At 40.0% G+C, this 27,716-nt stretch overlaps 2 protein-coding genes across 4 annotated transcripts; both read left to right on the top strand.

Annotated features, from left to right (window-relative positions):
* The first annotated feature begins 264 nt into the window (after positions 1-264).
* On the top strand, positions 265-16,115 carry LOC101065788 (chloride anion exchanger). 2 transcript variants are annotated; one of them, XM_003978514.3, is made up of 21 exons: positions 265-395; positions 3,518-3,694; positions 4,177-4,316; positions 5,479-5,589; positions 5,673-5,833; positions 6,425-6,589; positions 6,682-6,834; positions 7,076-7,158; positions 7,601-7,748; positions 7,839-7,952; positions 8,264-8,341; positions 8,426-8,521; positions 8,612-8,718; positions 9,144-9,213; positions 9,294-9,386; positions 9,472-9,567; positions 12,688-12,915; positions 12,997-13,051; positions 13,155-13,300; positions 13,420-13,473; positions 13,594-16,115. In XM_003978514.3, exons 2-21 carry the CDS (start codon positions 3,564-3,566, stop codon positions 13,618-13,620), a joined length of 2,256 nt encoding a protein of 751 aa, XP_003978563.1. In that variant the 5' UTR covers positions 265-395; positions 3,518-3,563; the 3' UTR covers positions 13,621-16,115. The 2 variants fall into 2 exon arrangements, with proteins under 2 accessions (XP_003978563.1, XP_029681703.1); XM_029825843.1 differs by lacking the exon at positions 265-395 and adding an exon at positions 2,438-3,176.
* Positions 16,116-18,745: 2,630 nt separating this feature from the next.
* On the top strand, positions 18,746-27,700 carry LOC101067141 (chloride anion exchanger-like). 2 transcript variants are annotated; one of them, XM_003978520.3, is made up of 20 exons: positions 18,746-19,210; positions 19,568-19,732; positions 19,896-20,035; positions 20,622-20,732; positions 20,990-21,159; positions 21,249-21,413; positions 22,133-22,285; positions 22,432-22,514; positions 22,704-22,851; positions 23,749-23,862; positions 23,952-24,029; positions 24,393-24,488; positions 24,587-24,693; positions 25,262-25,331; positions 25,430-25,522; positions 25,610-25,705; positions 25,806-26,012; positions 26,252-26,306; positions 26,392-26,528; positions 26,693-27,700. In XM_003978520.3, the coding sequence occupies exons 2-20, from the start codon at positions 19,605-19,607 to the stop codon at positions 26,711-26,713; spliced, it is 2,172 nt and encodes a 723-aa protein (XP_003978569.1). In that variant the 5' UTR covers positions 18,746-19,210; positions 19,568-19,604; the 3' UTR covers positions 26,714-27,700. The 2 variants fall into 2 exon arrangements, with proteins under 2 accessions (XP_003978569.1, XP_029681512.1); XM_029825652.1 differs by lacking the exon at positions 18,746-19,210 and having other exon boundaries at positions 19,444-19,732.
* Positions 27,701-27,716: the final 16 nt, after the last annotated feature.

Genomic DNA, 27,716 nt, shown 5'->3' with positions numbered 1-27,716 from the left:
AGGAAACTAAGGATGGTAACAAAAATGACAGAAAATCATTCTAAACAGTTATATAGTATGTGTTGTTGGAATTAGTCTTTAAGTATGTATTTTCCAGTTTTCAGTATTCATGGTCAAAAAACTCATTTTGAAAGGATTGCAAGTGGTTGACATAACCATGGGACCCTCCCACTTTGTATATTCTGGGTCTAAAGGTTCCTGAACTTAATGTTGCTTCATAAGAGAATAAAGTTTGCCTCCTTCTCAAACACTGCAGCAGAATACAGCATGGTCAGTGACATGCAAGAGATGCAGTCTCTTTCTCTGAGAAAGTCACTTCTCGCAGTGGTCTGTAACTTCTGGAGGATCTTCATTTTGAACAATTCTAAAGATATTTAAGGCCCATCGTTAATCAGGTACCTGTCATTTAACACTGGTGTTTGATTATCATTTTAAGAGTGATCAAACTAATTATAATTAAGAATTGATGATAGACAAAGCAGCCGAGCCCTACATGTACTTTATTAGTAGTATTTAATGCTATCTGTGTTGTATTATCAAAAAGATTAGCAAATAGCTTTTGTCTGCCGACATTATCTTCACATTATGGTTGCCACTATTTATTGCCTCTGACGGGTTTAAAGTCTCTGCCATCAAAATGCCTTTCAGCTGCCTCGCGTGTTTATTGTACACAAGCACGATACTGAGCGATTTGTTGTTGTTCCAGTACACTCTCTAGCCTGGATAATGTTTGACAGAAAACATACAAAAATCTCCAGCGTTGTTTTACATTGGAAGTGGGGGGTTTTAGTAACAATATGAACAATTCAGTATCGGCCAGATTTCACTTTGCTGTTTATATTTCAGTGACCTCCTGACTGATCTGAACATGCTGTGATCACATCCTGTTTAATTATTTATTCGTCACTATAAAAAAATATATATGAGGTTCCCCCCTGACAATTGCTAATGTACACAACACAGTAAAAACACAACTGTAGTTATTGTGCATATAATATGAATGTATGTTTTGAAAATCCATAAATGATTTACTTTAACCTGGACAAGTCTGATTCTGTCATAAATAATCGCCAGAATTTATTACTTTAACTGAATGAATAATCCTCTGAGGTGATATTGTAGGATAGAGCTCAATATTTTGTGTATTTTTTAACTCGGTATTTAAAGGTATTTAAAGGTATTACGGTATTTATTCCTTCAAGAGAAGACATGACTGCATAAGCTCTATATTCAGGTAGTGGGCAGCAGGTCAGACTGATTACTCACTATAAGGGTGGCTTGAAAATGGTCAACATCTCTTGTTTGTCCAGGAAAGTGAAATTCAATCATACTTTCTTTCGGGTTAGGATTATCCCACCAAATCCCATCTAGGAGAAATAATTGTTTTGGTCACTACATGCTGTACAAGATACATGTAATATATATGAATAATGAAGAAATGTAGTCATTACCAGAGAGGTGAAAATTGTGTTTAAGTTGCTGTGGACAAGTGCTTAGAGCGTTTCAGGTTTTTCTAACCTTGCTGAAAGGCACCTCAGCAGGGCTCTGAAAACATCTCATCACTTCTCCGACTACTACTTTGCAATTTCTGGTCCACAACTGGGAACCTTACAAAGAAATCCTCTGGCTTCCAGCCCAATCCCTCACAGACTCACATAATGCTGCTTGGTGTCTCAGTTTTATGTTGACTAATTTTGTATCACCTGCCTGATTATTCTTTTTATGTCTTTATATTTTAATTTTTGCAGATGGCGCACCTCTAACCACATTTTACACATTTGTACAATTAATATAAAGGCTCTCCATCTTAACAATGGGAAAATTATTGAATGGAAATGGGCCACATAGTAAGAAATTTACAGTGTTTGCGGGAAGATCGTAAAAGATCAATGCTGATTGATGTTGGGATTCAAATGGGTCATATAAGTGTTACTCTAAGTCACGTGACTTAAATCCATACCTCTGCTGATGACGGTCAAAGAGGAGGTTTGGGTAGCAGCTGACTGTGACTCTTTTTGGAATACAAATAGAGACACAACCAGGTGGATGCTGGCTGTCCTTGGTGTTATCAAGGAATGAACAGATCCTTGTTTCCACGTCACTCTACTTTGTTCACACAAGTTACAGCATATTGGGGATGAGGGCTATTTGTATGTACAAGAAGTTAATGTTCTTGTGTGCCGGGGTGTGAAATTGTAACACTTACAACCATCTCCCTTATCTATGCTGAAACACAAACAATTCTCTTATCTTTTTGAAATTCTCTGAAATTACTGCAGCACCATCTTCACACAATTACACATTTATTTTTATCCTCTTTCTCTGCTGACAACTCCACAACCTGAGGAGACCCGCACAGGGACCTGATGCAAGGAGAAACACACACACACACACACACACACACACACAGAGAGAACATCAGCATCTTTATTGTGTAGTTAGGGTTACCATTTGTAAACTTCAGTTTAAACATACGTATATCATACATACATATATCACAATGTATCATCATTAACCTTATCTTCACACTGACATTTAATAATAAAGTTTCAGGGACTCAAATTTCAAAGATGGTCAGACGTCATAGTGACAGTAAAATCCCCTATATTATCATTTAGTGTTGCTGGAAAACTGTGAATGTATCTTTTTGTCTGTTGCAAAATGTGTTCTGAGAAATCTGAAGTTACATTGTGATAGTTTGCGATCACACCGAGTAAAAGTATTTTGCATTCCTACAGTTCGGTTGCTGTTCACCCTTAATGTGCTGAGCAGAGCCTTACAGCCAATTTTCCAAGCTGAATAAATACTTCCACTTCCATTTATTTCAACTTCATAACAATAATTGCCCCCACCCTCGCATTCTGACCTGCCTGCCCTGTCCACATCCTCACTTCTCTGGCTCTCAGTACAATATCTTCCAACCGTTATTAATACTTGAAATGTTTGTAGTGATATTTGTAGGTTATAGGTCCTCAGGACAATGGTCAAGGTTGAGGCAGGCATCTAGCATTTGTCAAGAACAAATGCTTCATCATAATTGCTGTTAATAATTACAGTTGTGATAAGCAGGAGATGTGACATTTATTAATTGCACAGCCGTCCGTGGTCACAGTTGATCGAGCTAGAGGGTGAGGAAGAGTGCAGAGTTTGGATTTGGGACAAAATAAGACTAACAGGTATGTTAGACACGTTGTAGTGTAGATTTGGCATGAAAAGGAAGGTTAGTGCCATAAACAAAGAGTGTGTGTGTGACATCATTGGAATTTCAAGGACTTTTTTCCAAAGAGCTGGAATCTAATGTTGAAAGAGAATTTAATGATACAATTCAAAACCACCCTCTCTGCTGTTGCCGAGCTCCGATCAAGTCTGACACATCAAGCCAAAACAGTGCAGAGTCTGATCTGGCTCTGCCTGTCCTGGAGGGTCTGGACCTTTGTTGTTTGCTGTTAATTTTCTTTGATAAGTGATGTTCAAAAACAGGACAGTTTCCTAACTTGATGTGATTAATGAACATCAGAGCTACATAGAGCGGAAGCACAAGTTCTGAGGGCAGCAGAGGCGAGATGCAGCGAGTGGGAGCGAAACAATACTTGGTGGCCAGGGCGTTGTATTCGGAGGATTCTTTTGCTGAGGAGCATGAAAAAGTCTGCAGGCCCCATAAGACCACCCTGGATCATGTCAAGCAGTACTTCAAGTAAGGAAAAATAATTATTTTGGTCTTCTTTGGTCAGAAGATTGTGAACACAATCACAAATCTGTCCGTTGTAGATTAAAATAGTATATTATAGATCCTATCTAATAGCTGTTAGTTATTGCAGTTTAACCTGACCAGTATACTTAAGGTGGAAGCTATGCACAAATCTGGAGTAAATCTGAAACACTAAACATGAATAAGAAAAAGAAAACACATATAAAATGTTATTATCATCTGTATTTTGAGCTATTTATTATTGAAAACTGAATATAAATATAACTGAAAAGTTCATAAAGGAGGATTTTGCATGGAAGTATCAGTCCACAAAATCAATGTAAGGTGTTACTGTTGTTTTTACCCATTTGTTTGGGGTTTGTTTTTTTACAAAAGGTAAGAGAGCTGAAATATCTAATTAGCGCTATTCTCATGTTTTCTTTGTGAAAGACAAATGGGTGAACGGGTGTGCTTTTGTGCTGTTCTAGATGTGATGCCAAACGAGCCAAGAATACAGCTTTGTCCCTACTGCCTATAGTCGGTTGGATTAAAATCTATCGAATCAAGGAGTGGCTGTTAAATGATATTGTGTCTGGAGTCAGCACCGGACTCGTAGCAGTCCTGCAAGGTGAAGAGTTTTTCTTTGTTTTAACCAATCTGGTAAAATATAAGTATCAATTGTTGCCTCTTTGCGAAACCTCAGCCGTTATTCAGCTGCTGATTCTGTCAGAAAACCAATATAACCTAGAAACAGCTATTTTATTCACAATATCGTCCTTATACTGTATGACAGTCAACCTTTGATCTGTTTATTTAATGATTTAGAAAGGTTAATATTTAAAATGAAACAGAATTTATGGATGTACCATTAAACAGTAAACATGTTAAGATAGGAGCCACAATTATAGCTTTATTATTTGTTCTTTTCTTGAGTGCTTTATCACTTTCGGATTACTTGAACCAAAATCAGCTGCACATAGGGAAGGCAGCCCTGTATTAGCAAGTCTTCTAGGGCCAGATATGAGCATTAGAGTTTGCTACCTTGCTCAAGGGTACCTCAGCAGTGCTCTGAAGGTGTCCTTGTACCTCCCACTACTATCAGAACACCCACAAAGTTTTTCCCAGACCGGGACTTGAACCAGGAACCCTCAATCTGTACGGGAGAAGTTAAGGGCTCTTTGTCACCACATATTATTTTCTGTGGTGACAAAAATTTGTCTTTAATTTTGCAATATCTTCTGTTATTAATCTGAATTATGTCCAAAACAAATTATCTCTGTATGTAATTCTCATTTGAATTATAGAGGTGTTTATCCAGGTAAGGGCTGCATTATTTTTAGGTTTTGAGGTTCTTATCTGGGCCTTTATTAACTTTCAATTGGACTATTGAAATGGTCTTTATGCTGGCATTACTGCGAGTTTACTGAAGGTCACCCATTCAGCTACTTCTCCTCAGGTATCTGACTTTGAGAAGAAGCTGATTGGGTGATCTTTTTTCCTAAAGTAAAGTTACAAACCAGAGGTTGCTTTGGTTCATTTTTTTCCCCTTTCTTCCTTGGATTCAGAGTCATGCTGTAAGAGCTGGTGGTAATAAAATAACTTGATTCTCTTGTGCTTTGAACATTTTGTTGTCAAAATCCCAAAGAGTCAAAAGGATTCTTGGCAAACTATTGGATATTTTTTTTTAAAGTAGGGCATTCCGTGCTACTTTTTCAAAATCCCAGATTGTATAAAAAAAACCCTCTTCTTCATGAAAATAACTGTTTCGTTCATTTTCTAAAATGTTACAGGTCTGGCCTACTGTCTGCTGGCCTCTTTACCTCCCTGGTATGGGCTCTTCTCTGCATTTTTCCCTGTTGTAATTTACTTTTTCTTTGGCACATCCAGACACATCTCTGTAGGTGAGTGGCATATACTGTATATTGTTACTATAGATTTTGAACAAGCTTCTTGAAGAACAGAATTCAATTCTCACTCTCTGCAGGTCCATTTCCAGTCTTGTGTCTTATGATTGGCTCAGTGGTCACCAGATTGGTCCCAGATGAAGGTCCTCCTGTCAACATTACGGGCTTTGAAGGCCTGACCAGAGATGAGCAGCGAGTTCTCGTAGCCTCATCTGTGACCTTTCTGACTGGTATCATGCAGGTGAATCATGAATTGTCTATAAGTGTCAGAACAATGAGAGTCAGATTTGTACTCACCATTTCAATCATCATCAGCTAATATGACTTGATATGACTTTAAGACCTGTAGGTCATTTACACATTAGATCAGGTGACAAAAAAGGACAGCTGGTGGGATGGGGAGCGCCCCCTAAGTATAAACTCCTACTATTTTACCAAAACAGGAACCTTCCTAACAGAGGAGAGAAGAGACATAATCTTTGTGCACCTTTACATCTTGTCTTTGACAACATGAGCACAAAAGCAGTTTCCCACAGGTGCATTTTCTCAGTGCTGCAAAGTCAATATGGTCAATACGGCAGTGGGAGCTCATTCTGTTGGGAACTGTGATGAGAAGCGAAGGATTGTTGGTTAGAACCCCTCCCTGTTACCCTGAAAGGGATAAAGCGGTTAAGAAGATGAGATGAGAATAGCCAAAAGCACCCCAAGTGCTACAGTAATGAAACAGCAAATTAGACCTATGCAGTGTATAGATGGTATTCTATATGTTCTCCTGGTATGTTTTGCAATAAAATTGCATTCATTTATTTTATTATCTCACCGTGTCATCTAGCTAGCCATGGGTGTCCTGCAGGTGGGGTTCGTTGTCATGTACCTGTCTGACACTCTGGTGTCCGGCTTCACCACAGCAGCAGCCATCCATATCCTGGTGTCTCAGCTCAAGTTTGTGTTAGGATTACAGGTTCCAGGCATCAGTGGACCCCTTGCTATTATATATGTAATTACAGATACATTTAAAGTATTTTAGTCTTATTACATGCAGGGATCCTACATAATTTATTTATTTTGTGTGTTTTGGTTTTTTTATAGACCCTGGAGATTATCTTTGCTAAGATAACCTCTACTAATGTGTGTGACGTTGTGATCGCATTAGTGATCATGGTGGTGGTGTTCATTGTCAAGGAACTAAATGACAGATTTAAATCCAAGCTGCCTGTTCCCATCCCTATAGAGGTCATCATGGTGAGTACCAATAGCAACACATGATGGATATTTCCATAACTAATGACTGCAAATGTTGATAGAAGATATCAGTGATTATGTGTTATACTGGACTGGAGCGAGGTTATCAATAGCCCTTAATCTGAATGATCCCATAAACAATGTCCTTTAAATGCAATATAATCTACCACTGAATAGTTTAGGAGTACAGCATGTAGATACATTTGGAATTAATCTTATTCAACATTTATTGCTACCTTAGACTGTCATCGCATGTGGAGTTTCATACGCCTTTGACTTCAGGGTAAAATATGGAATTGATGTAGTTGGCTATATTCCACAAGGGTAAGTTAGAAATTATTTTTGGTAAATTTTTGTTTTCCAGTTGTTGTACAGAATCTTTTGTGTATGTATAGAAATACTTTAATAATTTCAGAATAGTTCGGTCACATGGAAATAAAACTATTCCAAGTGTAATTCATAACAATAAATTTGATAAGTGTTATCATTTTTATTTGATAAGTGGACTAAAATTATGTCAGGCCAAATAATAGCTCAAATTAGATGATTGTTTTCCAAATTAACTAATTATGTATGTGTTCTAGACATTGTAATAAACACACAAAATATTTAAAGAACTTTATTTACCTGAATCTGGAAAAATCCAAAAAAGGAGATGACCTCAATTTGCAGATAACTGGAGCTATAGATAGATCTGTCCGTCCGTCCGTCCATCCGTCCATCAGTTGATATTATGGAATAATTTCACACCGATATCCATCTGCAGGTACGAGTCACCCATAGCCCCAAACCTACACATTTTCAAGGAAACAGCAGTGGAAGCATTTCCCATGGCCATAGTGGGGTTTGCTGTAGCTTTCTCCGTGGCAAAAGTCTATTCTGTAAAGCATGATTACACCATAGATGGAAACCAGGTAAAGTTCAAGTATTTACTCAAAGTGTTTGGTTAATCCTGGTTTTGGATTACAGGGTGCTTGTTGTTTTATTGTCTTATTTGGCTATAGGAGCTGATAGCTTTTGGCATCAGTAATATTTTTGGAGCTTCATTTAAGTCCTTTGCTGCAAGTACAGCTCTTTCCAGGAGTGCAGTGCAGGAAAGCACGGGCGGAAAGACTCAGGTAATATCTGCATTGAAAAAAATGGCACATCAATAATGAATTCAGCAACTTTTATGAATGGGAGCCCTGGTTTAAAATGCAAATAATGTTCTAACAACTTAATATACAATCTGTGCAATACAATGAAGGATATGCCAATTTGAGCATTATAACATAAGGGAATGGCCAAAGGCTGAAGTACAGTGCATCTTTTCTGGGGTAATCTAGAAACATATATACAGGGCAAAGCACACTCTTTGTAAAATATTCATTAAAAAATGAGGGGTTGCAGAGATAAGCCCTTGGTCTCAGCCATACTGTTTCATTTTTAGATTGCTGGTGTGCTGTCTGCTCTTATTGTGATGATTGTAACACTGGCCATTGGCTTCCTCCTTGATCCACTTCCTAAGGTAAACCTCATAACTTCAGAGAATCACATAAATCAAGTTTTACGAATGTGGCTGGACTCTAATCATGATTCAACATCGCGACAGTCCGTCCTAGGTGCTGTGGTCATTGTAAATCTAAAGGGCATGCTGATGCAGGTTAGAGAAATCCCATACCTGTGGAGAAGGGACAAACCAGACTGTGTAAGTAAAGTTACAGACTGATAAATAGTATACTTTTAGAGACCAAGTCAGTTTATTCAATTTGAGAATAATTTTTCTGAAACGGTGCAGGTGGTGTGGTTAGGTACTTGCATTGCATCCATCCTGCTGGGGTTGGATCTTGGATTAGCCGTAGGTCTCGGTGTGGAACTGATCAGCGTCATCCTGAGGACTCAGTTGTAAGCGTCTAACAAATCGACTGCTTTTCCACATTAATTTGATGCATTTGACATCATCTTGTGTGTCTAGATAAAGGCAGGGTTTTCCTCTGCTTTTTTCTTTCCCCCCTTTTTTATTGGATTTTGCATCACATAATTATACTTCAACAATCATTCTACACATATTTAGGAAAGCTCTTTCAGTCTTTTTTTCTTGCTGGTTGTACTTTCTATCTTATTGTACTTCCCTTCTTTCTCCATCCTTGGGTCCTCTTGTCATTGTACCACTAATCACACAACAGATTTGAGGTATTTTTAAAACTGTTTAACCATAGCTGTAAAACTGGTAGCTGATAGCATATCACTGATAGCATATCCACATAGCTTGAAGTCTTCGATATATTTGTAATATTTGCTTGTGGATTGTTCTTGTTATTTTCTTTTAGCCCTCGCTGCAGTGTACTTGCCAACATCAGAGGTACAGATATCTACAAAGACAGGAAGGATTATACCAATGTAAGTAGTGTCTTTAAGAGTAGCTGTACTTGGCCAGGACTTGGATGTAATTTGGGAATAATGGTCATAAATCTCTGTAGATAATTGAGCCAAAAGGAGTGATTATCTTTAGGATACCAGCACCCATTTTCTTTGCCAACATTGAGTTCTTCAGGAGCAAGCTAACAGAAGCTGTAAGTAAAACTATGACCCCATATCATAAACAGATGGACAGAAAATAAGACCCACTGTTCTTTTTGCTAATTCATAAATTTGCAGGTTGGTTTTAATCCCCTGAAAGTGTTGAGAAAGAGGAATAAAGCACTGAGGATGATTCGGAAACTACTGAAGAAAGGAGATTTACAGTGGACATCAGTGAGTATTACTGACATTGTTCTATTATCAGCATTAGAATGTTTTACAATGAAAAGTTGTTTTCTTCCTCCTCATATTAAGGACCATGGGCTGCAGTGTCGCCTAGTGATTTTCATTTACTTTCTTCTTATTCTTCTGTACTCTTATTTAGTTTCAAACAAGGAAACCTACCCTCCTTTAATCTCTTATATTAAAAGCTCCTCTGTGTTATCCTAGAGTTGAATCTATGCAGTTTTAACTGATCCTACTCGAAAAAGTTCAAAAATATGGTTGTACTAGTCTAGACCAGTGTTTTTCAACCTTTTTCGAGCCAAGGCACATTTCTTTCATTAAAAAAATCCCACAGCACACCACCAGCTCAAAACGTGAAAAAAAGCTTATATTAACAATATGTGTAATATTGTTAATATTCAAGATTCAAGATGTACTTTAACCATCCCCGTAGGGAAATTGAATTGTAGTAGCAGCCTAACATGGATTAATATCACTGTAGACTAGGTTTTGTATTTACAAAGTATAGAAACAGAATAAATAAATACAAGTAAGATTAGAATATAAGATTTATTTAACATTGAAAATGACATATTATAAAATCTTGAATAGGAATCAAATAAACATAAAGAAAAAAGTATTTTACAATCTTTCATATTTATTCTCACTCGGTATGAAACCTGGGCCTGTTTGGATGAACATAGAGCTGATATCCTGGCAGGAATTGATGAAAGACACACATGAAGCTCTTCCTCCACAGCTCTCAGTCTTTCTCTGTTTATAGCTTTTACAGCAGTCAGTCTTGAAAAGCTCACCTCACACAGATATGTTGTGGAAAATGGGAGCAATGTCAAAATAGCTTTGTTGGCCAACATGGGGAACTCCTTGGCAGCTGCCAAACAAAAACTGTCCAAAGGTAGATCAGCAAAGCTAAGCTTGAGACCACGATCTCGTCTCAGTTCAGTTAGTTCCTCCTGCTCCTGTAAAGTCATGTCCTTTCCAAAAGCTGGTGCTGAGCTGAATGGGTCCCTAACCCAGTCAAGGCACTCCGTGGAGGCTAAAGAGAAATAAAATGACATTTTCTACTCAAGAGTTTTCAAATGTTTAACTATTATTTCACACAGTGCAGCAATATCAGCATCTTGCCTTTTATTGGTGAGTGGGAACATTTCAAGATTGCCACTTTCCACATGCTGCTGCCAGAGTTGCACCTTTGAACGGAATCCATTTATTTTATCTTCGCTTATAGCAGGTTTTCATTTCAGCCTTGCATTTGTCTGTTCAGTTCATTCAGATGATGAAAAATATCTGCCAGGTATGCCAGCCTTGCATACCACTCATCACTTGCAAGCAGCTTTGCATAATCGGACCCCTCATTTGTCAGAAACACTTTAAGTTCCTCTCGCAGCTCATAAACACGGGCCAGCACCTTGCCACGCAACAACCACCAGACCTCCATATGAAACAGAAAGGCTTTATGCTCCGCTTCCATCTCCTCACACAAAGCCGCAAATATGCGACTTTTCACAGGTCGTGACTTTACAAAGTTTACTATGCGCACAACATCATCCAACACAGGAACGAGGTCTGCTGGTAAAGTCTTGGCTACGAGGGTTTCACAGTGTAAAAAACAGTGCTGCTGTCACCTACTGGTATGGAAAAGTACTACATGATTACTCTGCCAGGCGCTAGACCACACAGGCACACAAATTGGATAATTTCCCACGGCACACCAGACAGTATCTCGCGGCACTGGTTCAAAAACACTGGTTTAGACTAGTCTATGCCAGGGTGCTGGAAAAGAGGATTAGACTGATAGTCAAACCTCTGATCGAGGAGGAACAATGCAGGTTTTGCCCTGGTCGTGGAACCACGGGTCAGCTCTTTACCCTTGCTGGGGTGCTTGAGGGGAGTTGGAAGTTTGCCCAACCAGTCCACATGTGATTTGTGGGCTTATGACCAGGTCCCTTGGAGCATCCTGTGGGGGGTGCTCCAGGAGTATGGGGTGGACGGTCCCTTGATAAGGGCCGTCCAGTCCCTGTACCAAAGGAGCAGGAGCTTGGTCCGGATAGCCAGTTGTAAGTCGGACTCGTTCCCAGTGAGGGTTGGTCTCCGTCAGGGCTGCCCTTTGTCACCGGTTCTATTCATAACTTTTATGGACAGAATTTCTAGGCTCAGCCGGGGAGTGGAGGGTGTCGATTTCAGTGGGCGGAAGATCTCGTCGCTGCTTTTTGCAGATGACATAGTTCTTTTGGCACCATCGAACAGGGACCTCCAACAAATGCTGGGAAGGTTCGCAAATGAGTGTGAAGTGGCAGGTATGCGGATCAGCACCTCCAAGTCAGAGTCCATGGTTCTCGCTCGGAAAAAGGTCGAGTGCCTTCTCCGGGTTGGGGAGGAGGTCCTGCCCCAGGTGGAGGAGTTCAAGTATCTTGGGATCTTGTTCATGAGTGAGGGTAGGATGGAACGTGAGATCGACAGGCGGATCGGAGCGGCATCGGCAGTGATGCGGGCGCTTAACTGATCCGTCGTGGTGAAGAAGGAGCTGAGCCGGAAGGCAAAGCTCTCGATTTACCGGTCGATCTACGTCCCAATCCTCACCTATGGCCATCAGCGTTGGGTGATGACCGAAAGAACGAGATCGCGGATACAAGCAGCTGAAATGAGTTTCCTCCGCAGGGTGGCCGGGCTCAGCCTTAGAGATAGGGTGAGAAGCTTGGACATCCGGGAAGAGCTCGGAGTAGAACCGCTGCTTCTCCACATCGAGAGGAGACAGTTGGGGTGGCTCGGGCATCTGACTAGGATGCCTTCCGGATGCCTCCCTTTAGAGGTGTTCCGGACATGTCCCACCGGGAGGAGGCCTCGTGGCCGGCCCAGGACCAGGTGGAGAGATTACATCTCTCGCCTGGCTTGGGGGCGGCTGGGGGTCCCCCCGGAGGAGCTGTTGGAGGTGGCCGGGGAGAGGGCTGTCTGGGCATCCCTCCTGAAGCTGCTGCCCCCGCGACCCGGATCCGGATAAGCGGGAGAAAACGAAACGAAACAAAACGAAACTAGTCTAGACCCAAAGGAAAAAAAGGCATCTATTGATCCTGTTACTGAAACCAAAGTAATTGTTCTTTGAAATTACAGAAAGGTTTCCTGAATACATCATTTCAACCCATTACGGAGTCAGAAGATGAGAGCAACATGGAGGAGCTAGACATGTCCATCGACTTCAAAGACCTTCCTGTGAGCATAGATTGGAATGCTGACCTCCCTGCTAACATCTCTGTCCCTAAATTAGACCTCCACAGCCTGATCCTAGACTTTGCTGCTGTCTCCTTTCTGGATATTTCAGCTCTTAAGGGCCTTAAAACTGTGAGTTTTACTGTTCACAACAGCAGCAACTGCAGTTTTATTTATTCCTGCTCAACTCTATTTTATTTTTGACTTTGAAAGATGTTAAAAGAGCTGATCCGGATTGAAGTTGACGTCTACATTGTAGCCTGTGATCGTAAGTACTAATGGACACTACCAGGAAGTAGATGGAGGAGGAGGAAGGAAGTGAAATTATATATTTTTTAAGTTAATAATATGTTGTTTGTCCCCACCTGCAGCTTATATCCTAGAGAAACTGCATGACTGTTGCTTCTTTGATGATGAAATTAAGCCATCGATTTTCTTTTTGACATTGCACGATGCCATGGTGCATGTCTTAGAGAAACATCCAGAATGTGAAGACAAAAATACTCAAGATGATACGGTAAAGCCATTGATTGTTTTTAGGTAGTGCAAATAGTAAATGGAACAGGTATGCTGTTACCAAAGTAAAGGCCATTGGTAGAATTGACTATACTAAAATTATTGTGTTCTTTTTTGCAGATTATTACATCAGTCACTGTGCATTATCCCGATTTAAGGAACAGAGATAGAAATGTATGTATCCATCTTCATTCAGTTGATTTTAATTTAAACTGAATGGGCAATAACCTACTGTGCTACATTAATGATGAACATTTGTAACATTGCATACTTGCATTTCTTTTCCTTCCACAGACTCTGTATCCGGAAACCAAGTTTTAATTTTATCAGATTATTTAGGTAAACCAAAGAAGAAGAACAGAGCATATTGTGCACATTAATTACTGTATAAGGGTCTCAAGCAATGAAACGATTTAATAAATCTAATAATTTGTGTTTACGTATTACATAAGACTGATAAGGGCCACTGGGGGGGAAAAAAAGAAAAAAAAAAGAAAAGAAAAAAGTTTTGACTTTTCCCATAGAATTCTACATTCCCCCTCTCAGAATTCTGGGTTTAAAATCAGAATTAGGACTGTAAGGTCGTAATTTTTTTTATTTTTATATACTGTATATATATATATATATATATATATATTAATGGTGTGATTTTGTGTGATTCATGGGACTCTACAGGAATCTAGTGTAGTGGCGACATATGCGGTGCTCCTGCACAACAGATATGGCACATTTTTTTTAAAAATGAAGCTGTAAGTTTTTGCTGTGTGACGACCTGCCCCCTCTATCTGCACACTGATTGTGTGTTCCCTGGGTGGAGCTTGGGACATGTCATCAGGCTGAGTTGAGAGCACCTGTTGTGGCCTTCTAGTTAGCTGCCAGTGTTTTGAGTTCCACAAATCATGTGTCATTAAATAAAGAAAACATTTGGGACTCTCTATTGATGTATAGAAGGCTGGTTTCCAGAAGGGAAGCTAGTCTTGGGGTATCTTACTGTGGCTGAGAAAGTGGGTAGAGCAATTGTCTCAGGGACACATCCATGGTACAAGGAAAAGTGGCTGGTAACACGCTACACTGGGCTGCAATGCATAAATACCCCCTTCATCAGTAGCGACATGAAGGGAGGGAGTCAGGGTGGTTGGGGGCTCTGTATTGTTAGTCAGGGCTAGGGGGAGTTCTATTCTAGTTTAACTGTTCCAGACTCTGCTAATACTGCATTTTTCTTGTTTGTTTCCCTTCCTTCCCTCGTTCTCTTTGTTTTAGTTGGTTTGTGTGGACGGGAAGGCATGGCATCTGTTGTTGAGGACTTCATTGGGTCTCCTGTGACACTGTTGGATCAGTGCATTTCCTGCAAATTGCGGAGAACTACAAGATAGAGATTTTGGATAGGAACCTAAAGGATTCTGTTAAGTGCAGTTTAAAAGCGGGGTTGTTGGGAAAGGGAGTTCTAACTGTGGTGGGGACTAAGTTTATGGAAGTTGCAGATACAACTTTGAATTTGGGCAGCAAAAAGAACTACAGCAGTCTCATAAATTGCAGTTAAAAGTAGAACTGGAGATAATTAAACATCAAAGAGAATTGGCTTTGGATGAGTTGAAACAGAAGACTGAGTTGGGTAAATTGGAGGTACAGAATAATAAATTGAACTTAGACCCAGAATCATTCTAATTGTTTGAACACATAGCAGAGTTTAGGAAGTGGCCGGAGAGTGATCAGGCATTTATGTTAAAATGTGCCTTGACTGGTAGAGCCCAAGAAGTATATTCCACTCTCATTCACCCACATTGTTCGTTGGTGTACAGCCTCAGAGATTCACACCTTTGAGGACCACTTTGACTTGTTGACATTGGAGCAGTTTAAAAATTCTTCCTAATAATGTGGCTACTTATATTACAGAGTGCAAAGTTAGTTCACCAAGTCAGGCAGCGTTTCTAGCTGAAGAATATATCTTAGTTCACAAGACTAATTCCAATGCTTTAGGTTTAGATCATGTTGTGCGAGAAAGGCAGGTGGTGGGTGGATCCTGTAATTACTGCAACGGCATTGGGCATTGAAAGGGTGAGACTTCCTTGCTCAAATCCAAAAATAAATTCTCCAGTGCACTGCTCTGACCAGTTCAAACTCCTCAGTTGAATTGGGTGTACAGCAACCTTACCTTAGGCAAGGGAAGATTATGGAGGATTTTGGACCATTCGAAGAGAATGGTAAAACAATGAAGGGCCCAAAATCATCCATAGTCTCGGGGTTTTGTGTCTTTGCCAGGGGGTAATTTAGTCCCAGTAAAGATATTACGCGATACAGGTTCTTTTAATTATTTTGCCGTATTTTCTGGAATATAAGTCGCTCTGGAGTTTAAGTCGTGCCAGCCAAAAATTGCATAATAAAGAAGAAAAATAGATAAGTTGCACTGGACTATAAGTCGGATTTTGGGGGGAAATTTATTTGATAAAATCTGAGACCAAGAACATACATTTCATCTTGAAAGGCAATTAAAATGATAATGTTGGGTTCCCAGCTTCTGGGAGCTTTGTTGCTGGGTTCTTCCTGCATGGGGCGTGGTGGAGTCATTCTCTTGCTGCAGCTGGTGCCGCAGGCAGACGCACCTACGGTCTATCGGCAATCTATTCTATTTAAAGTCTGAACTCCCATTTGCCAGTGTTGGCGTGTTTTGTTCCCTTCACGAAACCCTGACTTCTTGTTACTAGACTATTGTGATGAGTTTTTCTTTGTGGACTTGTTTTTGGATTCTGTCAAGGTCTCTACGCCTCTCTTGGACCGAACTGTTCTTATTAACCTTCAATAAAGGTGCTTTTCGGACACCATCCTCCACTGTGTGTTGCCTGCTTTCAGGTCCTGGTACAACCGACCATAACAAATGAATGAATTAGCAACAGGCTGAATAGGGTTACGGTATGCTAACGTAACACATTCAGCTACATGACTCACAACGAACTAAGTACGTGTCTGCTTTGTTAACGTAACATATTAACAGTTATTCAGATAACTATAGCATAAAGAACGTCCAAGCAAGTTTACCAAACAATCAAGCCTCATTCCATAGACGAAGCGCCGCTTCCTCTTCTGCGTCGCTAGAGGAACTCGTTCCTCAGGTACAGGTATACAAGCCTATTGGCACCCTCTTGTGGTTGTCAGTGTGAAAATAACAAACATGTGGAATTCTGTAATGATTTATTTATTTCACATATAATTCACTCCGGAGTACAAGTCGCACCCCCTGACAAACTATGAAAAAAGGGCGACTTATAGTCCGGAAAATACGGTATATGTGAGCCTGCTTTACCATTCTCGTCCAAGACTGACACATAAGATGTAGTACTCTGTAGGACTCTGCGCTTTTTGCACCCTGGTCATGGTCCGTGTGACTGCACAGACTGGATAAACAGCACACTCTGAGATATCTTTTGGCTGACAATGACTAGGTATACTTCGAGTAAATATACTATGTGGAAGGGGACCCTTAGTCCATACCTGATCTTCAGCTAGACCATTTCCCAAAATTACATCCACCCCATCTACCACACACCAGCACACACACCCATCCTAACAACCCCATTCACCAAATCTGAGACAAGATGCAAGCTATGCACTTACCCATTGGACTTACCCATCAGAGGAGGTCAAATCCATTCCTCGAGGGTTGAATTCAAGCCGGGATTTACATCCTACCAGGCAGGAAATGCTTTCACCCCAGGTGAAAGTGTTTACCTGTAGGACAGAAAGTCTGGCTTGGATACGGCCCTCGATGCCCACCCCAGCTTTAGGAGGTGTGACGACCTGCCCCTCTATCTGCACACTGGTTGTGTGTTCCCTGGGTGGAGATGGGGACTTGTCAGGCTGAGTTGTCTCACCTGTGGGTGAACTTCAAACAGGGGATTTAAGAGTTAGCTGTCTGGGTGTTTGCTCTTTCATACAAGCTCTTTCCTGACTTTGCCTTGTGCGTGCACAGGTCTCCTCCTGGAAAATAAGTATTTACTTCCTGTGGTTTGTTTGGAATTTTTGGGTTTTATTACTTATGAATTTATTTGCTTTGTTATCTTGTGTGTAGACTCCCTTCTTTGAGACTAACCCTCCCAGTTTGAGACAGTTGGCTGACCCTTAAAGTAATTAGTTGCTTCAGGAAATGGTTCTTAATTTTAATTCAATTCATGTTTATTTATATAGTGTCTGTTACGATCCAAATTGTCTCTAGGTGCTTTACAGAAACCCAGGGCCCCAGGAAGAAATCTTGAACAGGACCAGGCTCATACCCTTACACCCTCCTGCTGGTTAGTAAAGCAAGCAGTTTTCTTTCTTGGAGAAGTAATCAGTAACTAATTATTATTTCCAAATTACTTGACCAACACTATCTGAAGCAAGTTTGGTGTCCTACTACAATGACTCTGAGACCGAAAATGTCAGACTTTACCACGGTTTTGCTTGTTGGAGAGGTCCCCAAAGGGTTGGTTTGGTGCTGGCAGCAACTTCCAAGTGAGAGGGGTAGAGCCACACCAGTCTTCATCAGGCAGTGGTTCTTATCACCAGTCCAGGGAAAAAAGTCAGAATCCTCACTTTAAATCAAAGAATGTTAAACATTCCTAAAGCAACTTTCACTGAGACATCTGGAGCAAAAACATCCGGTCGTGATGCTGTGTATTATTTCGATGCCCCAGGTAAGTGCTGCCACCACATGACTTCCAGGGACAATGGTGGAGGCGGGGGTGTTGACCTCCTCCAAAGACTATTGATAGGATAGTGAATCCAATTTAGTATTGTTAGACCCATAGCAGTGTAGGCAGTGTGGGAGGCGGGTCCATGGAATGCAGTTGAGCAAAGAAGTGATGTTCAAAACCATTTTGAGAGCCATTACCGCAGTGTGGTCTACAGTGAATTGGCAGAGTGGATGAAGAAGGCAATCATTTAAAGTAAACTGGTGGGAGGATGAATGAGCTTAGAAGAGCTCCATTTTTATGATGGGGAAGGATGAGCTGGAAGGAGGTCAGCTCTACCCACCTAAGAACAGGAAGGAGGAAAGAAGACAGACAATGGAAAAAATCTGTTTTTTCTAAACATTTATGCCACAAAAATAGTAATGATCAAAAAGATGAATAAATAAAAGATGTGATGTGCAATTCATCTATTTACCCATTGCACAAATGTTGAATTTTGTTTGAGCTAATGTAAAGATGTAATACAATTCTTTAATTCCCAGTATCACACCCTAAAATAATTAAGTGGTCTTTAACATTAATTTTGATAAATAGTTGTGATCATACAGTAGATTAAATGTTTTTCTTGAAACTAAAATCTCCTCAATGCTGCCTTCTAACTCTTTCTATTAATATTCTTGTTACGGACAGTCAAGGAGGCCAGGACCCAGATGCAGAGTAAAAGAAAAAGGTTCTTTATTGATAACAAAAATGCAAGGCGAAGCAGTTCACGGAACGAGGAATCAAAGTAGCAACAGAAACTCTAGCAAAGTGACAACGAAAACTACGAACTAATAAACACCACAAAGGGGAACAAATAAGCAAAGATAATTATAAACTATATGTGTGCTGTGATGGCCCTGGCCAACATGAGGGCACGGTGGTTTCTCCTTGTGTGTGGTTGGGTGTTCTGGTTGTGTTTCAGCAGGTTTGGCTCCCTCTGCTGAAGGTGCTGGGCGTGGAGATGGTGTGGCTCCCTGATTGGCCTGCACCTCAAGGAAGGGCTTAAAAGAGGCTCTGAACTTCCTGCTCGGGGTCTCCCTGAGTTGCAGCTGTGACCTGCCACATGGCCTTTTTGTTTTTTTTGTTTGTTAACTAGAATAAAACCTCTCTGAAAATGCAATTTGCTGCTTGGATTTCCCCTTTTCCTATTTACTTGTTGTGATCCTCACGAGCTGATCGTAACAGTGTCACACAGGCAAAAGCGGGTAAGGTAAAAGATAAGATAAAAAGAAAAAGTGGTTCGATAAGTGATAAAATAAGCACAGTCAAATTGTGAGCCTTATCTCTTCAGGAAGTTGTTCCATTCCGATAAAATTCTATCTATCTATCCATCTTAAAATACAATGCCACACATGTTTAAAAAAAATGTAATTCAAACTTGATACTGTATTTACAATAAGAGGAGGGCATAACCATAATGAACGTGAAATTGTGTTAATGATTGAGCATGGTTAGTACAAAACTGGCAGAATATTAAGATCCATCTCAGACTGTGGATTACAGCAGTGTGAAGAGAAGCCGTAAGGTCAAAGGTTCCTGTTGAGTGTGTAGTGTATCTTCAGAGACATTCAAACTGCTCTGGCATTACGAGGAGGAAGGATGGTGACTTTCAGGAGACAATACAAAGTGGCCAGACCTGTATACTCTGAGGACAGCTTTGCTGAACATTATGAGAGAACTTGTCGGCAGCGAAAAACCACATTGGACCACATTCGTGAATATCTGACGTGAGTAGAGGTTGTGATCATCTGTGATGCGACATTGTAACCTACTTGAAAATCTACAGCAAAAAAGGCCTCATTTTTAATTAAAGTTGGGATGACATCACTAAAATGATTTGAAGTAAAAATTTAATTAACGTCCAGCAGCTTTGTTTTCTCTTAACCAAAGCTGGGATTCTAAGAGGACTAAGAATGCGGTGCTCTCTCTTCTACCCATCATTGGATGGTTGAGAATCTACAAAGTTAAAGAGTGGCTCCTGGGAGATGTGGTGTCTGGAATCAGCACTGGACTGGTGGCCATAATGCAAGGTGGGGAGGACACAGTGATGCGTTCAGAAAGATAGTTCTTGTTTGAAAGTGAGAGGAAAGGGGTCAAGGTTTTTAATAATCAAACCATGATCAATCAGATTTAAGTAAACCATTAAGTATTAAAAGAAGAAAAAACAACAAAAATGCACACATGTAATATAAAATTAAATAAAAACAATCATGGATGATAAAATAGGAAGATTATGATAAAAGCGATTAAAAAAAGATAATGAAAACAATCTTGTAGAGCTTCAGTACTTTTTTTATGGTTCAAAAGAGCAAGGAGCACTTAAGGGTATTTTGAATCGGGGGATATTTCACTTAAATGACCCATGTATTCATATAAAAGCTATACCAATGTACTGTATATTTAAACAGGTGAATAGCTTGGATGAGTTTGTCTTGAGTATTAAACATTTATTGCCAGAATCCATCCTATTAAGCTAACCGTCCACAGAAAACCACTAAAAACAAAAATGAGGCTTGAAATGATGATATAATGTTGTAAATGTCAGTATTAACAGTAACTGAAAAATGACAGACAAAATAAAAAAATAATCAGCTTATTTTTCTGATTTTTTTTCAGGACTGGCATTTTCATTGCTGGCCTCCCTTCCTCCAAGCTATGGCCTCTACACAGCATTCTTTCCTATGCTAACATACTTTTTCCTTGGTACTTCAAGACACATATCTGTTGGTATGTACTGCAATTGACATACTTTGGATTTATCTCCACCTTGTGCTTTTTTTTTAATCGATCAGACAAGATGGACAGTTTCCCTCTTCTTTTATGCACCATTTTCACAAATGATCCCAAGTAATAAAAGTGTTTTTTGACCATAAAACATGTCAGAAAATCATAGATCTTATCGCTTTGATGCAACCAGATAAGATTGTAGAAGATATGAATGTACAGCCTTGCCTTCATGCATTTCAACACCTGTCATTACGTAGGCTCATTCCCAGTCCTGAGCCTAATGGTGGGGGCTGTCGTGACCCGTCTGGTACCGCTGGATGAAACTCAAGCCAACGTCACCAACATACCTGGATTTGAGGGTTTGACATTGGATCAAAAGAGAGTCCTGGTGGCTTCTTCTATGACCTTCCTTGTTGGAATTTTCCAGGTAGAGTAGATGTGACTGTACCATATACTGTAATTATAAAGCCACCACAACCAGGAACTCACAAAAACATTTCCTTTTTTTCCTTGCAGCTTGCCATGGGCATCCTGCAGTTTGGGTTTATAGTTGTTTACCTGTCTGACACTCTTGTGTCCGGCTTTACTACAGCTGCTGCAGTCCATATTCTGGTGTCCCAGCTCAAATTTGTGTTAGGCCTAGATGTTCCAGGCATCAGTGGTCCACTCTCCATCATATATGTAAGTTCCAGATGTCACTGGAAGCATCATAAATAACTTTTCAATACTTTCCAATGAGAAACTAGCTATTTTAACACTGACCAAAAAATTAAAAGCTAACTGGGAAATTGTTTACTATCTCGCTTCTCTTCTGGTCCACACTGGAAGCTGATTGTTGTGTCCAAATGCACATTAATGGTACTGTGGAGCTCCTCCAGGGTCTCCGCATTGGTTGTTGCAATCGTGCAATAACAGAGATTGTGGATCCAGTTTTAAAAATATATATGACAGTGAGCACTACCACTGTTCCAATCTCAATGAGTTCTGGTTCAAGTAGGAGGAACAAGTTATAGGAATTGAAGAAAATGTGTCAAAAACACACGTCTTTGCAATTCAGAAGAAGACCTCAAAAGGAGACGTGATCTGCAGGAGTAAAACTCATAAAGGGGATTGACCATGTCAAAGCAGCACAAATAAAGAACCAAAGTCTATCAAAGAGAATAAAAGTGTTCCTGACTGACCTTTGACAATGGTTTCATTGCTTGTAACCAGCCACCTGAAAGCAATCAACCAATTTAGCGTGTTACAGAACTTAACTTTTATTCACCTATAACGCTCCCATAATCATGTAATAGCTACAATGAATGAAATATGGCAAAGAGGATATCCATTTCATTTCCCAGAAAACAGAAATGTGAATTGTGCTATAACCATAGGGTTCATTTTTATCATTTACACAGACCCTGGAAAAGGTTTTTGTTCAGATCACTTCCACAAACCTGTGTGACTTGGTGATGTCCATTATCATCATGGTTGTGGTGTTTATTGTGAAGGAGCTAAACGACAGATATAAAGCCAAGCTGCCTGTTCCCATTCCCATAGAGGTGATTGTGGTAAGTATGGCTATCTTATAATCTAACAGAGGTGCATCCTTTTCCCCATGGATGCCTTAATAATCAATCAATCAACCTATATACAGTATGTATGTATGTGTGGTAGGAGTAGGAGGATTAAACTCTCATTTTCCTTTTATTCACAGACTATCATAGCTTGTGGAGTATCGTATGGCTTTAACTTCAACAAAATATATAACGTTGATATTGTTGGCGAAATGGTTCGTGGGTACGTTTCAGTTTTGTCTGCTTTTGTATAAGTGCAATGTGTTGTTTCCCTTGACCAACTTGCTTCACTCCAAGTTCGTTAAACTCTTCTGTAACTACTGTTTGTGAAAGCATATCGAATCGTGCATTTACTGAATATGTCCAAGTACGTTGATCTTTCTGTTTTAAATCCAAAATACTTATATTTCAGGTATGAGGCCCCTGTTGCACCTAATTTGGAAGTGCTCCGGGAAAGTGCTCTGGAGGCCTTTCCTACAGCCATAGTGGGCTTCGCTGTAGCTTTCTCTGTGGCTAAAGTGTACTCCAAGAAACATGATTATATTATTGATGGGAACCAGGTGAGCTATAATGTCATCAATGTCAAATATCTCCTGGTTGCCTGTTTATTAAATCCAGGGCCTGACCCCCAACAACCAACATTGGCAAAGAAAAACTCCTTTAACAGGACGAAACCTTGGGCAGGCTCATGTCAGGGGGCCCTCCTGCTGATGGCTGGCTGGGTAGAGAGAGAGGAGAAGGGGGTAGGACAGGTAGAAGAGAGACTAGGCAGAGATCATGGAAATACATTAATCATAACAAACTGCTGGTATAGGAGTTGAGTGGGTCAGCAGGGTTAGAGGTCGGCAGGTCAGCATACAGCTATGAAGGTGGCTATACCTGTATCACATGTGTCAAACTCAGTCCTCGAGGGCCACGATCCTGCTGGGTTTTATGTCCTACCAGGCTGAAAATGCATTCAGTGGGATAGAAAACAGATCATGGCCCTCGAGGACTGAGTTTGACATGCCTACGAGATGGATAGAGGAGAGGAGAGGAGAGGAGAGGAGAGGAGGGGAGGGGAGGGGAGGGGAGGAGAGGAGAGGAGAGGAGAGGAGAGGAGAGGAGAGGAGAGGAGAGGAGAGGAGAGGAGAGGAGAGGAGAGGAGAGGAGAGGAGAGGAGAGGAGAGGGAAGCAGAGCAAAAAGTGTTATTGTCCTTAAAACAATGGCTCATTTCAGATCAGACACTTTATTGAAATCTTTTATAGGAGCTGAATGATGGTGTTAGATCTGAGCTCATCAAGATTAAAATAAAGTAATATAAAGCCATAACTGACAAAACAAGTAGTCTGCTAAATCAATGAATTCAAACTAGTGAAGAAATGTGAAACAGAACAACAAAACAACAAAAGCACAAATTTGCCATTAAGTTGTAGTGAAATTTAAAACCATTAAACTGGGGTTTGTTTCCATGCAGGAGCTCATTGCATTTGGCGTAAGCAACATTTTTGGTGCAACCTTCAAGTCGTTTGCAGCCAGCACAGCACTATCAAGAACAGCTGTGCAGGAGAGCTCAGGAGGCAAAACACAGGTCAGGAGGGGAATTTTGCCATCAACCTTTACCGCACAACACATGAAGACATTTTGCCTTGCATCCCCATTTTTTCCCTTGTTTGTCAGGTTGCAGGGCTGATCTCGGCTATGATGGCAATGATTGTAACTTTAGCACTTGGATTCCTTTTGGAACCACTACCGAGGGTGAGACTCTTAGATCATCCTTATCCCTGATTTTATGAGTCGAAAGATCAATTCTCTATGTTTGTTAGGGACCTTTTCCAATTTGGATAGCACGTTAATGTTTAAACAATTTTAAAAAGATATCTGAGAATACATTTTCCTTCGGCTTTACAAACTTTACTGGCTTCTATTAAAATGTTTTATAGTTTGCCTTTTACTTATAAATTATCTTTGATATTATTTACTGAAATACTTTACTTGTATTCATTTATAAGCAAAGACCACTCTGGCGGCTCAGATATTTTTATGTTCCAAGGGTTTTGATTGCCAATACATTTTTCCCGTATGCCAAATTGTATTGTAATTCGGATTCATTTCATCCAGTCTGTTCTGGGAGCTTTGGTCATTGTTAACCTAAAAGGAATGCTGATGCAGTTTAGAGAAATTCCGTACTTGTGGAGGAAGGACACGCCAGACTGTGTAGGTGTTCAAATATTTCACTAGCCAAATTCAGATGGGCCATTTTTCTTTGCTATGTGCTCTTCTAGCCTTTGACCACCACTGGTGTTTTTCTGCAGGTGGTGTGGGTGGCCACATGTTTGTCAGCTTGCCTGCTGGGATTGGATCTTGGTCTGGCAGTTGGCCTTGGGGTGGAGCTACTTACTGTCATCTTCAGGACACAATTGTAATAAAACTGAATATATGAAATTAGCAGTAAAATGTAAAATGCATGAATTGGGCTTCTATTGTGATTTAAACCCCCTATTTTAGCAAGGTATACCAAATTGACAGATAATCACATATCTTTATTATCAATCATTATATGCATCTGTGACCTTCGGATGGAATTTGTATATTTATCCAAAATAGGTTTCTCGTAGTGTATTTGTATTTATTTATTTATTTTTACAAAAATAACACTTAATGATGAACTAATTTGATCTGTAAAGGCTAAAGTTCACTACCACCTCATACCTCATCACTGCAATATTGCTAGAATGCTGCTTTGCCTTTGTTGACTTTGGAATCCAGAGTTAAAAGAACACAGTCCTAAACATGTCTAATTGATTTCTACCAATCATGATTGTAAAAGCCTCTGGAATGGTCAGATTTCCATTGTAAACCCTCCAGCAACATACTTGCCCAAGGACACAAGTGCTCTTAAAGCAGCTCACAATTTCACTGAGATCACATGTGTTGCACATGATGTCCTGCCTTTGGAACAAAACGTTGTTTCTTCCTTGTGTGTGCAGCCCTCGTTGTTGTCTCCTGGCCAACATCCAGGGGACCAACCTCTACAGAGATCGCAAAGATTACACACACGTAAGCTTCTGTCATCAACTGCGTCAACAAACATTTGCTGGTGTTTTATGCCTGTTAAATCCCTTTTTTCTTTTTTTTACTGGTACCTCCCACCTCAGATATTTGAACCAAAGGGAGTAAAAATCTTCAAAATACCTTCACCGCTTTTCTTTGCCAATATTGAATTCTTTAAGGAGAAACTCAGAGAAGCTGTACGTAAAGCACGCATCATCTCGCAGCTCTGCTGCCCCTGGGCTTTTTCGTTGAATGAAGCTAATTCCAACGCTTGGTTGTTTCAGGTTGGATTTAACCCCCTGAAAATTCTAAAAAAGAGGAACAAAGCTCTCAGGAAAGTAAGAAACCTTGCGAAGAAAAGCAATTATGACATCACAGAGGTGAGATGTTACACTACTAGACTACCCAGCGTACTGGGACTACACAAATGATCATATTTATATAAATTTTTTACAAACAACATGAATCCAATTCAAACAGAACGGCTTATGGGATTTGATCAGCACAAATGATGAGTGCTCCAAAGCGACTGAAGAGTTGGACGAACTCAGCAACGTTGAGGTCATTCCTTCAAAGTGGAATCTTCCTGCAAGCATTAGTTTTCCCAGAGTGGACCTCCACAGCCTGATCCTGGACTTCTCTACCGTCTCCTTCGTGGACATTTCTGCTGTGAAAGGGCTCAAATTGGTACATTAAACCTTTATGATAGTCTAGCCACTGGAAAGATCATAAGATTTTAAAAATTATTGCCAATTTTTTATAGAACTAAAATTGCAACATAGACTGACTTTATTAATCCTATATGATAAGAATATACAATCTGTTAATTGATGCTTAATGGATAATTATGCAATTATACATAGTTTTTTCTGTTAAATATATAATGTAATATAAAATTATGACTGAATACAACATATTCCTTGTAGGTACTTAAAGAATTTCTACACATTGATGTGGATGTTTACATTGTTTCCTGTGACGGTGAGTTTCATGTGCAACATTCTCGAATTAATCTTACTTAATGTTGCCCATAAACACTTATGACAATCATCTTTTGTGTTATCAGTATACGTCCTAGAGAAACTGCACAACTGTATGTTCTTTGACACCGAGATCCAGACCTCTGTGTTCTTCCCAACCCTCCATGATGCTGTGTTACACGTGCTAGATAAAAAAAACCTCGACCAAAGGCCAAACAGGCTGGTAAGAAAAACATTCACACAAGTATCAGATCGGATCATTTACTGTGCACACGCCAAATCAATTTTCAAAATATAGATTTTAATGAAATTCTTTAGGATGTTAACCAATAAGGGTTTGGGTAGTCTCTTGAAGCGCTTTGATTTTGCTGTGTTCTTTTTTTGAAGTCGATGAGTACCAAACTTTAAAAATGCATCCAGCACGAAGAAAACATCAGTCAAGAATTCACAAGGTATAAGTTTCTGATACTGTAAGATTACTACAATATACACTGTATTTCCACTACATTTTTTATGCTGTGCATTGTATTTAGTCAAAGTAGTTTGAGGATTCTTTTCATTTTGCTGTATTGTCTGTCATATAATTGTCTTGTTGAAACATATTTTGGAAGGAAGTTCTTAAAACACACTTGAGTGTTCATCTTAAAGAGGTCGCACAATGTGTCATAACCAACCATTATGCAGCTATTTGAAGACATTAAAGGGCATATTTTAGCACAAATGTAGTGTTATGATCAGCTCGTGAGGATCACAACAAGTAAATAGGAAAAGGGGAAATCCAAGCAGCACCTTGCATTTTCAGAGAGGTTTTATTCTAGTTAACAAACAAAAAAAGAAAAAGGCCATGTGGCAGGTCACGGCTGCAACTCAGGGAGAGACCGAGCAGGAAGTTCAGAGCCTCTTTTAAGCCCTTCCTAGAGGTGCAGGCCAATCAGGGAGCCACACCATCTCCACGCCCAGCACCTTCAGCAGAGGGAGCCAAACCTGCTGAAACACAACCAGAACACCCAACCACACACAAGGAGAAACCACCGTGCCCTAATGTTGGCCACGGCCATCACAGCACTATATTCTATTTGTGGATTCTTATAAACTCTTAATCATAATATTTTTGTTTGCCATTTAGCAGATGCTTTTGTCCAAAGTGACTGGTGATACACAATCAAGTCACCATGCAAATGCCCATTAATGTGAATAAAATACTTAGTCCTAGTACAAATGTAAAGTTATGGAGAGGGAGTGAAGAGGGATACAAAGAGTGGAGTATTTTAGATAATTAGATTTTTATCAGATAGCCCCCAAGATCAGGCTGCATTTCAGGACTGCTGAACAATTTAAACATCACTTTCCTTGCATTTTATCTTTATAAAAGCGAGGTCTATCTAGTCTTGAATTGCTATTTCAATCCAAG

This window comes from Takifugu rubripes, chromosome 18, assembly GCF_901000725.2.
Source record: "Takifugu rubripes chromosome 18, fTakRub1.2, whole genome shotgun sequence".
NCBI lineage: Eukaryota > Metazoa > Chordata > Actinopteri > Tetraodontiformes > Tetraodontidae > Takifugu > Takifugu rubripes.
This window is presented reverse-complemented; position numbering and strand designations above follow the sequence as displayed.